At 48.9% G+C, this 11,687-nt stretch overlaps 1 protein-coding gene across 1 annotated transcript; it reads right to left on the reverse strand.

The window, feature by feature from the left end:
- SH2D4A (SH2 domain containing 4A) lies at nt 1-10,031 on the reverse strand. The gene is made up of 9 exons (XM_014959332.1): nt 9,565-10,031; nt 8,661-8,820; nt 7,969-8,128; nt 5,827-5,892; nt 5,345-5,480; nt 3,877-4,093; nt 3,357-3,487; nt 2,424-2,644; nt 1-936 (listed from the first exon to the last, which is right to left on the reverse strand). The coding sequence occupies exons 1-9, from the start codon at nt 9,737-9,739 to the stop codon at nt 844-846; spliced, it is 1,359 nt and encodes a 452-aa protein (XP_014814818.1). The 5' UTR covers nt 9,740-10,031; the 3' UTR covers nt 1-843.
- Nucleotides 10,032-11,687: the final 1,656 nt, after the last annotated feature.

Here is an 11,687-nt window from a genome sequence, read left to right on the forward strand (position 1 = left end):
TTGCAACAAATAACTTCATTTGGGAAAATAACATTCTTTACTGGCAAACACTGTTCTGTAAAATACTAATACTGATATAGGCACTGCTTCGTACATTTTTGGGGCTCTGTGCATGTGGTAGTCTTTCACACAAATTCCTGTGTCCCTTCTCCTTTCCCTTTCAAAAGGTTAATCCTTCTCTATGCAGAAAGGCCAGTGTGGGATTTAAATACAGGTTAAAAGAGTGAGGATCTATATTCAGAGGCTAAAGGAGTTTAAAAAATGCACTTTTCATGAAAATTCCTCTTCACAGAGTACACCTTTCACTGAAAGGCACCCAAGGTTTGCTTGGATGTTTGACCTGAACATCCTTGATTGCGAGGGCGTAGCATTTTACAGGATTAAGCTTCACATTATGCAAATTACTACCCATTTACCTCTCCAAGTTGTTTCGTGCCTTCGAGAAGGTATGATCTCATTTAACTGTAGATACTAATCTATTTCCCAGATGGCACACCACCTTTCATTCAAGAACAAAAGGTAGCTAGAACGCTGAAGTCCCCCAGGAAACCTACAAAAACCCCACGGAAAAGACAGGGCAGTATCTCCACTGGTGACTTCATCATCTCCTTCACTCCGCTGTGCAGGATACATCCCGGTGCTCTGCAGCTCGCTGGGCTGATGCATCCTTTAACTCAGGTGATGTGACAAGCCCACAAGAGTACTTATCCTCCCACTGCTCTGTGGTGAAGGATGTACGGTAGAGGCACTTATGGCAACTGTTTCAGGTAGGCATGGGCAGCTCTGGCTCGAAGTTCAGTCTTTGTGAATACAGGTATGGGGCTGCACAGGGAGACCGGAGGTTCACGCAAAGAGAGAGATGTAATCTGGTTCTTGGTCCTCTTGGCCACACGGGTAAAGCAACAGCTCCTTCCCCAAGGAAGTGATGGGTTCATCCTGTTGATAGATGATATGATTAAACACCAGCTTTCCAACAGACCCTGCCTATCACAACATCACGGGACGGACAGCAGTTCTCCCTCCTTCTATTACGGTGTGGACTCGTTCATCTCACTGTGTGAGACAGCTCAGTGCCCCAGGGATCTTGGAGGAGTCACGGGATGGACAGCAGTTCTCCCTGCTTCTATTACGGTGTGGACTTGTTCATCTCGCTGTGGGATACAGCTCAGTGCCCCAGGGATCTTGGAGGAGGACCCTCATGGATCACCTCTGCCTAGAAAGCGCTGGAGTGAGCAGCATGCAGGTAAGCAGGACGGGGTGGCTGTGTACTGTGCTCCTGGCTGCTTTTCGTGGGAGGGACAAGGGTGGATCCTGGAGGAAGCACATGTCCTCTACTCGGGAAAGCCCTGTTCTAACAAGGGAACTCCCTGATAGTACAGTCTCTGCTTCCCATCTCATTCTCCAGCCTAATGCGTGGTGGGAACTGCCTTCTTTCATGGTCACCCAGGTGGTGATAAGCAGAACCTGCTAGAGCACTCCAGCAGAGGGGGTTCACCCTGCCTACATCTGCTGTGGTGCAGGGGGTCTGTAGGATTCTTTGCAGACTGTGGGGATGGCTCTATCTTTAATATAAATATGCACAGCCAGGATTTAAGTCCTCTGGCTCTGGGACCAGTAGCCATATAGATCCTACTTTCACCCATTTCAGCCTGAACTGTGAAACCCATGCCAGAAGCACGTTCAGGTAGCCCAGGTAGAACTCCGAATAGCAAAAGAACATACATATTTTCCTCATGTGCAATTTTGTTTAGGCATGTCTGCAGAAGGCTAGGCACTTATTTGAAAGAAACACAGGTTTGAAATGAACCTTTAGGCAAAATGGTTGTCCTGTCCCCGGGGCAGATCTTACAGTAAAGGAATGAACAACCCATATGGCCCTCGTTGGGGCCCGTGTAACTGCAGTCAGTGCTAATAAACAATGCTGTTATTGTTGCAAGAACCTGCCAACCTTCTTCCTTCCCTTCTTTTTTTTTGTCTTTGCTCACTGTCATACCTTGCCTGCTTTGAGATTATCGGACACCTTGTTCTCTTTCACGCTGAAGCTGGAGGCAAGCAGAATTTTCTGCTTACCCAATTTGCTGGGGCACCATAACCATGGGAAGGATAGAAGGAAAAAAAAAACCAAGGAATCTGTGCAAGTATGCTGTCGTCTCATCAGCATTTGTGTAAGTGACCTGAGCCCTGTGTGCAAGGTGTTCTGCGCACTTGAGGGGGAGCAAGTCAGGTCTAAGATGTTTGAGATGTGTTAGGTCTCCTGAGATGTAGCTATCAGGCTGGCATAGCCTTCTGGAGCAGCACACAGGATACCCAACGGCAGCTAAAATGGGTCTAGTTACTAAAGCAGCTGAATCTAGTCTTTCTTCTTCTGAAGTGCCCTGAAGCAATTAAACAAACGGTTAATGAATGCACTGCTAGACGTTCACCTTGTGGTAGTCTACAAGGTCAGCCAGCGTTGAGTGTTGTAGCTGGTCCACGCCGAGGAAGCTGTAGGAATCGCTGGAGGCATCGATGAGGAAGTGTTTGCATCCTTCCACAGAGCGGTAGGAGAGCACATAGCCTTTGATTTTCTCACTGACCCGAACCAGAAAACTCCCCGGCAGCGTTTTATTCAGAAGCTCCTCTGCTTTCTTAGAGCTTAGGATACCTGTTCAAAACCAAAGCACAAAACTGAAGGGAGAAAAGCAGTTGTGCAGGGCGGGTGTGGAACAGTCCTCACAAGAAACCTGCTTTGCTGCTCTAAAACTGGCCCACGGCACTTCTATCCCTTGCATTGCTTTCTTGCCCAGTAGCCCAGGAAGAACAGCACTGCCATGGCTAGCCACAGACCGTGGCCACGTGCTGACTGTGCTTCATGTTAACTGTTCTAGGCTCGGCCGATTGCCAACGATCGAGGTCCAGGGCTCAAAAGGGCAGTGTCTGTGCACACACGTGTGTGCACGGCGGTTCCCGTGCACAGAGCGATCCTAAGTCCTGCCAAAAAGCCAGATTGAAGGGGTTTCCAAAGCGAGGGAGATGGATGGGATGATGATGACCCGTTAGAAATGGGGCGGAAAAGGGATGGTTGATGAGCATCTACGGAGGGAGAATGAGCTAGGGCCAAGGATGAGCGGTGAGGAGGTGTGCCCAAATATCTCTCATCCTGGTCCAGGCAGTACATCCAGGGTGGCACAGAGGTACAGGGTTTTTTCAAGATCTGACCTGTGTTCTAACACTTTATTTTGTCCTTTGTCATAATGCTGAAGGAATTTAAACAGCACTTATTGATATTTAAAATGGAAGACCTAGCCACCTTCAAATAGCTCCTGGGCTCAGCCTGTGGCAGCAGCCACGTTGGGGCAGAAACACTCAGGACTCACCATGGAACCAAGGTGCTATCGTGTCCTTGGTTTTCTGATAGCCAGCTCGGAGAGGGAATTGCTCCTCTTTGAACCACTTGATGATGCTTTCTTCAGTGGAATTGGAGATTGTCCTCTGGATTCCCTCTTTCCTGTTAGAAAAGACCATGGTTTTGTGCATCAAGCTCAAACGACAGCTTTTTAGCCCTTGGCAGGATTGAAAAGTTTTCATTCAGGATGTTAAGAACAGCCCTAAACAGAAGGCAGCTGTCAGCCATATTATATGGTTTTCAGTGGACACCCAGCATAGAAGATGTAGGCACTTAGGACACTCTACTAAATAAACCTGTTACCCTCCAGGTGTGAACAAATAAGCCTCATCACACCCTAGGTTGGATTATAACCTAGGCTCTTTATTTTTCCCTGCAGGGTGTCTCCTTCACGTAGGAGGAGAGCTAACCATTCCCATCTCACCCATCCCACGCTAGAGCAGAAGAATTTCATCCCTTCTCCCCTGCGCAGTGCCCAAGGGTTTCCTTACCTAATCGCTCTCCCGTTTGCTGCGACGGGAGGGAGAAGTTTAGGCTTGGGGGGGAGCGGTGGATACTGGAGTGGTCGCCGATCTCCTGCTGTCGCACCCTTGGAAATATCTGCCTGCTTCCCTCTGTGGATGCCCTGCAGTGAAAGCCTCCTGTAGTCATCCCTGGCTTGGCGTGCGAGGGAGCGTCTCTTCTCATCTGCTGCCTTGGATTTCCGCACTGGAACGAAAAAAAAAAGGAGTCCTATAGGAGCGAACAAGCAGGCAGGTTTTGAGCTTACCACCCTTTGGCCACCTTCCTGCTTGATGAAGTGGAAGAAGAACCTGTTTCATAAGGTGAAAGACACACTCGATGGTGAGACCATTTGCCACGTGTCTCCCATCACTTTCAGGCATCTGCTACTAGACAGGGTCCAGTTTTTATTCCTTCAAGAGATTAAAAATCTGGGTTCTTGCTGGGCACCAGGTCCCTTTGTATATAGAGACTACTTGGGTTTTGTTTCAGATGCTGACTCCTGGTTCACACATAGATTTCTACAGCGCCTTTCATGTGAGCCGGGGCGGGGGGAAGGGTGTATGAAATAAAAGCTGCTAAAGTGACCCGAATCAATTCTTTGAAGGATTTCAAAGTTATCATTTTTTGAGGGTGGGACGGTGTCTTGAAGAAACTGTTACAGAAAGTGGAGAACTTGGTTGGTTTTTTTCTTTTTTTGCTGTAAAACTGCCTCGATTATCTAGGTCCAGCTCATCCTGGTGTCTGCAGGAGTAACCAGCTCTCTGACCAGTCTGAGTTAGGCTAGTTATTTCCTTGCTTTTGTAATCAACTTCAGAGGGGATTATTTTATCAATAAGAATAAGAAAACCCCTGGCCTGAAGCGGAAACAATCAGTAGTACAGCATTGCCATCTACTGAGCAGCAGAGGATGAACTGGGAAAAAAAAAATACATCAGGTTCTTCTTTAGGAAGTATTTGGCAGCAGTGATGGATACTACTGCAAGTCTCATACCATTTGCAGTTTTCCTTCCTGTTGTTGGGATTCATTTCATGAGATGGTGCAGCAGGGCCCTGCTTAGGTGGGATTGTGCTTGGGTGGACAGGGAAGCCCATTTTATTTAGTCCCTGTCACCCATTAGCCTTGTTCTCAAGAGTAGTGGTTACTGGGAAGTCCTGCAAAAGGCCAGCTTCTAGTTTAAAATTAATTATCCTGGCTATACTCACATGGTTCCTATTTGTTGCTAGTTTTAATATAGTATCTGCAGGAAAAAATTTCCATTTCCCTACCCAACTCTAGTCTCCACGCTGTGTGGACTCAGAAATATGTCTGATAATACAGCACTGGATTTCTTGGCAGTATTTTCCACCCACCAACCCATTATTTGGTTCCAGTGTGACAGGAGGAGGACTCAGATGACTCCACAGAACCCTAGGGTTTCTCGAGCCCCATAGGAAAAGGTCACCCAGAGATCTTACAGGATTCCTGCCACTCGGGTTCATTCTCATCCAATTTCTGCAGTGTCCTCTGGCTCTCCAAGCTGGGGTGGCTCTGTGATACCACCTGATGGGGGGCTGTGGTCTCTTCTGAATTTCTCCTCTGTGCCTCCTTCATCTGTAAAAGAAACAGTATGATCAGCTTTATCCCAGGCTAGTTTTAACCCTGTTTTTTCCCTAGCCTTGAAATATTGGGAACTGCTTGCTTTATTGTGAATCTCTCTGATTTCAACAACATGCAGACCCACCCTCTGTCTTCACTGCAGGTGACTGCCAGCCTGGCCTGCTTTGCATTGTCTCCCAATCATCACACCACACGTGAGGAGCACGGCGACGCTGGATAAAACTGGTCCAAGAGGTGAGGACCTCCTTGGGTCCCAGTGGGGCTCTGAGGCTGACTGGGACTCTGGGGTAAAGTCTGGGCCCCACTCCATGTGTCAGGAGCATCCTAGGTTGCCGCTTACCTGTTGGAAGCCACGCTTCCTCACTTGACAGTCCGCCAGCATCTGGTGAACGTCTCTGGTTTCCTTCTGGGTGGAGGAGAAGAGTGGTGAGAGATTAATGTGGTGTTAGGAGGAGAGCAGTTGCTGTTTTGTGGAGCGATAGTTGCTTCATGCAGAAGTAGTGATGCGACATAGGTGTTAACAAATTTTGCCAGCCTTCTTTGCCAAACGTTGGGGTGGGTTTTTTTCATCATTTTTTCATAATATGCCACAGCAGAAGAGCTCAGAGGTGTCTTAAGCACGCCTAGAGATGTCAGGGTTGTCATAAGCACGCCTAGATTTGCTAAGTGATGCTCCCAGACGCGGTCCCTTCCCTCCCTCCCTATAAAGCAAGCCCTAGCAGAACCTGCTGTCCACGGCTTTACCTGCCCGTGCTTGTTTGCTGCTGGGGCTGCTGCAAACCCCTGCTCGGTTGTCAAACTGACCCAACTAGCTGCATAGCTCCTGTGCTCTCTTCCCTGCAAACCAGTCCGGCTGCCCCGGCAGCAGTTACCGGCTGAGACCTGCCTTTGAAGACAAACAGTTAGACTTGTCTTTGAGCAAACACCCATCCATCTCCCCCGTTGGACCCAGGCTGCCTCCCATGGCACAGTGAGTAATGAGTTAACTGGACTGCGCTGCTTGCCAAGGACATGCTTTTGTTTTACCTCCATCACCTACTTGGCTAATATTTAATGTGAACACGGCTTTCCAGTTTCCCCCTCCTCGACAGGAAACTAGGAAATTCAAGTGTGTGTGGAGCAGCTTGTTTTCTTAGATCAGCCCTCCGTCCCCGGCAGCAGACAAAGCACAATGCCCCGATCCCTCAAGTTAAATGGGAGCTAGATCTCGGAGAAAGGACTTTAATGAGGGAGGTGAGAAAAAGCCCCTCTCAAGGCCTAGAAAATGCAACGGGGGTCTTTGGTCTGGATCCCTCCTTCTAATAGCAAAAGCCTCAGAAACCTGGGAAAAACTACTAATAATATGATTACAGAAAACAAAAGTAAAATATGCCATCATCCTCTATTTCCATGCACAATACTTTCAAAGAGGTGTTGATTTTTTTTTTTTTTTGGTGGTGGTCGTATTTTTGGTTTAGGGGAGGGGGGGTGTGCCTTTTTTTGTTTGTTTTTTGTTAGCTGTGCCTTTGAAAAGAAAAAAAGATCTCCCATATAGTTGCTCAACTTCAGCAAACAGTGCTAAGAAAAACCTTGTGTGACTCAGGGGCTTTTGATAAAGGAGACGATGGCCACTCCAAATTCCCTTCAGTATTTTGGTAGCAGTGGGGGAGAGGCACTTTGCCAAAACTGAACCTTCAGTGATCGTGCTTTTTACGCTGAAATACGGACTGGCTGTGTAATAAAAGAATATACGCTCATACAAGTGAGCACCAAAAGGCTGAATGAAAGCCCCACTGAATGAGATTGGACTTCTCTCATTACATTGGCGGGATGTTCTGTTCCTTCTGTTCAACTTGGTTGCAGGGGTAGCTAATTTAACTCGTCTTTTTTCTCTCAATTCTCCGCAAACAGCTTTTTGTAGCCATTAAAAAGCAGAAAGCAAAAGCAGACTCTGTAGTTGCTGCGTTTGGAGGGGTCCTGGGCTGTCAAGGTCATAAGCTATTTTCTAACTATTTCAGAAGACCGAAAACAAAAAAAAGAACCTAAAATATGCATGTCAGAGGATGCTGGTAGTATTATCTTCATCTGTTCTTTTATACAAGGAGATGATTTGTCTGAGGGTTGGGGCATTGCATGTACATATCCTGGAACAGACTCCCCTGTCTTGCCCCCAAAAGCCATCCAAACCAGGCACAGAGCAGGAGGGAAAGGACTGCCACCCTTGTTTTACCCACAGAGAACAGAAGCAAAGGAGTTTAGAGTAACTTATGCGTTGGTACGGAGCAGATTTACGCCAGCTGAGAATAGCACTGGGACCTCCCGAGTCCTAAGGAAGGATGTAACAGCACGGCTTCTTCTCTGACTACAGAAGAAAAGCCTTAACAGTCAGCTGGCTTTTTTTTTCCTTCTTCAAATATCTATTTACAGCAACCAGGATTTGCTGCACTTCCTAGATCTGAAAGCACATGTTTCTGGTAGTTACAGAGAAAAGGGAGGAAACTACCTTTGAGGGCTCCAGGCTTTTCCCTGTAGTGGCAGCAGTAGTTTGGCTCCCACCTTCGTTCTTTTCCTCCACAGTGCTTTTTTTATTCCCGTGAAGATCTGTCTCACCCAGGACTCGTGGCTGCCGATGTAGAGGCTGTGTTACAGAAAAGCCAGTCTCTCTGAAATGCAAGAGAGAGAGGACTTAGGAACCCAAGGGAGCCACTTTCTGCTCTCTGAGCATCTTGCGAGGAAGCTGCATGTGAGCAGAGCAGTGCTGCCATGAAGGAAACGTGCATGCAGGTAGCTCTGCTATCTCCAAATCAGGTAGCTGGAATAATTAAATCAATGACTCGTGGTGAGTAACTGTCATCCTGCTGCACACAGGCACCCCGTCGGTGAATCAGTGCAATCCAAACTCATCACCTGCTGTGATAACAGAGTTAGCATTTCCTGTGGCTTGCAGAGGGCACCGTGCAGGAGCCGTATCACAGGAGGCTCCACTAGCCAGGGCAAGCCTCAGGCTGGAGCTGGTATCTGCCAGCATTGTATGTACTCACAGAAAGCCAACCTGTGCCCGTGCCTTCTGCTTGCAAATCAAGTGGGACGGTGGTAACCACAGCCTCTTCAGAGAAGACTCCAGCCTCTGGTTTCCTAGAAATGCCTTCTCCTCCCTGCCTACCCACTGAGTCCCTCCAGCTGAAGGCTGCTTACCTGCCCTCCTTGCCTTGCTCTCTGGCTAACCGCTTTGCCCTTTGTGCCTGGATCTCTTCACAGATCTCCGCGTAGGGTTTATCTGAAGGATGCTCACCCATCACCCAGACCCAGACGTCGTTGTCGGCGCCCAGCTTCCATGTCACCGACTTCCCGTTGGCTGGAAAAGAAGCAGTTCTCTGCCAAACGCTGTTCGCTTGGGCAGCTCCGTGCAGGGCCCACGTCCTGCATTCTGTGCCCCCCTGGCTGCTGCCGGTGGCAGAGCCACTCCAAAAGCTCAGCTGGGACACGGCACACACTTCCCATTTCCTTCCACAGGACTGAAGCCATTTCTGAGTCTGTGGGCAAGGGAGAAGACTCCCCACCGTTCCCTGTCGTGCTCTAATTCCTTCCCACTGCTCTCCCCAAACTGCGTGAGGGTGAACTACCTGCAAACAGAGCCCGCTGGGGAGAGCTGGGAGAAGAGTGCTATCTTCATAGCAGCTGGCATGCTGGCAGGGGGACTTCAGGTCCAAAGGCACAGCAGGACTCCCCCCTTCAGATCTGGTGCCCCGGGACAAACGTTCAAGTCTGTGGTTATTGTATAGAGAGATGCAGAGGCCCCATTTAGTGGGAAACTTAATGAGATGCCTCTCCTGGGGGCAAGTAAGCCCTGTCTTGCCAGCTAGGGGAGTTGAGCAATTTGGTCAAGGACAAAGTGTCTGGCCCAGGGAGTAAAACCATCGCGTGCCTGGCCAAAACTGCACCATCACAGGTGGCTTTAGTTCCGATTTGGAAACGCAACTATGATTTGTTCCTGGGAGAAAAAATTACTCTAAAGACATATTATCTCCTATTTCTAAGGCGCAGTTGACTTGGCCAGGTCTTTGCCAGAGGGGGAAGCAGCCGGCAGGTAGAGACTTACCTTTTTTCGGCAGTGGCTTCTTTGGTGAAGCCTTGTCCGCAGCAGCTTCTCTTTCCTTCCACCGTCTGATCTGCTCCTGCCTCATCTTGAAGAAGAGGATCTGCTTCTGCTCCTCGCTGAGTTCTGCCAGCAGGTCAGGATCGATGTACATGTCCGATAATATCTGTTTCAGCATGGCTGCAGGTTTCAGTTACACACGTTTGTGGCAATGATCTCCTGGGATCAGATCCTCTTCCTGGCTCCAACAAGAAAGAGTCCCTCCCCGCCTGAGCCTGGAGCAGGAATGCAGGCGTGCCAGAGTAATTATACTTCTGTCTTTTTCTTTTTTTTTTTTTAGCTCAGACTTCCTGCACGGACCAAAAAAAAAAAAAGTAAATAAGTAGCTTCAAACCTGCTGTTAAGGTTCCTTGAAATAAGAGGTGAGCTGGGCTCCCACGCAGTCCCTGCCCACTCTGCAAGGAGAGCTGGCCAGAAGGGACGAGTCCTGGCACGGTGAGGTTGTGTTGATACTCTGATAAACCCCGCTGATAGTATATCAAAAGAGAGAGCGCTGCCTGTTACAGTCATCAGAGGTGTGGCTTGGCTGTGCCCAAGCAAACATTCCTGCTGGGCTGGGGAATCAATGAACCCATGACTTAGACGGCTCCTCCTCCTCTCAAAGAGGAAACCTTTTGATGATCAAAAGCCCAGCCTACCTCGCTTTACCAAAAAAAAAAAAAAAAGGGGAGGAAGGCTTTCAGTTCTGCTTTTTTTGAGGTGGGAATGAGAATTTTGGGGTGCTCCCGTCCATCAAAAGCAGCCCCGCAGCAAGTCAAGGGAGCGCATGGAGTGGAGTCAGTTTGAAGAAAGACAGCTTGGATGGTTGGCAGCTGAGACACCTCTTGGTCTGACACGTGTTGCTGATGCACCTTGTCCACGTGGAGAGCCTGGCATGGGACATCCCTGTCTGCCAGGATGAAGTGGATGGGGAGAAGGAGCCCCCCTGTTCCTGTCCGGAATGCCAGGTCATGCCTGGTGCACGCCAACAAGGTACTAACACCCACACAGCTATGCTTTGTGCCCGGGAGTTTACATTTACAAGAAAAGTTTCACTGAAAAACTGGGACCTCTCCCATCACTTGGGAAGGTGCCAAATGAGAAAACAGAAGTGTGGACTGAAAACCTTGAAACCAGCTCTTTTCTTTATCTTATCTGGAAAAACTCCGGGAGGTCAGGAGGTTGGTTGGCAGCGCTTTTGATGACACAGGAAGGCTGACAGCAATGTATGAAGCAGGACACCAGAGCAAGGTGCCTGGCTGTCCAGGGGTGGCAGAAGCTTTCTGGACAAACCCTTGGGAAATGTTTCTAGCAGGCCACAAGGAAACTAAACTAATGGGATTATTCATGTGCTTTTGCACAAATCCTGGGAGTCTAAGGAAGAAGCACACTAGGACATAGCACAGTAGGTGGGAGGGAGAGGGTTGGTGGGGCAGTAATATGGAAGTACAAAGGGCACAGACATGGCAGAAGGACCTGTGCCAGGGTGAAGTGGGAGTGCATGTTTAAATCCCGGAGTCAAATCAATTAACCATCTTACAAGAGAGGGGCTGGATCCCTAGGGACCCAACTGCTGGAAGAAAAGTGTTGGGAGCACCTTCAGCTTCAGAGTATGACTGCTTGGCTTCTGCCAGATGAAATAAAACCACAGAGAAAGGGGTGGTAGACGAGCCAGCGAGTGAGATACTGAAACTTTCCAATAAGCACACACAGAGCACATTTAATTAGTTGTAACGGAGCAGCACAACAGCAACTTTCATAATGTCAGACTGGAAGGACAATATCTGCTGGGTTGGTCCACCTTCCTTCCCCCATCTCACCCCCCTGCTGAGGACCAAGCAGGCTGCCCTGAGCATCCCCCAACTTCTGAACTTGCCCTAAAACTGCTAGAGACAGAGCTGGCTGGAGCCCCAGTGCAGTGAAGTCTCCACACACCTCCAGACAGGAGAGCCTGAAAGGAGCTTGGAGCAGCTGGAGACAAGGAGACAAGGAGCTCCTCAGGGACCTCAAGGCATGGACTATGGACCCAGCATAGCATTAGCTGCAGCAGAAGCCAGGAGCAGTAGTCCCTGGGAAGGTGCAGCGAC

The sequence above is a fragment of the Calidris pugnax genome, unplaced genomic scaffold (assembly GCF_001431845.1).
Source record: "Calidris pugnax isolate Ruff unplaced genomic scaffold, ASM143184v1 scaffold440, whole genome shotgun sequence".
Classification (NCBI taxonomy): domain Eukaryota; kingdom Metazoa; phylum Chordata; class Aves; order Charadriiformes; family Scolopacidae; genus Calidris; species Calidris pugnax.

What these genes read in the sequence shown, in the direction of transcription:
- SH2D4A (XM_014959332.1), bottom strand. Translation starts at nt 9,739, where the DNA reads ATGCTGAAACAGATATTATCGGACATGTACATCGATCCTGACCTGCTG. An exon ending in GAAGCCACTGCCGAAAAAAG is followed by an intron (nt 8,821 to 9,564) that starts GTAAGTCTCTAC and finishes CTTCTTTTCCAG; the next exon opens with CCAACGGGAAGTCGGTGACA. An exon ending in GATAGCACCTTGGTTCCATG is followed by an intron (nt 2,645 to 3,356) that starts GTGAGTCCTGAG and finishes GGTTTTGAACAG; the next exon opens with GTATCCTAAGCTCTAAGAAA.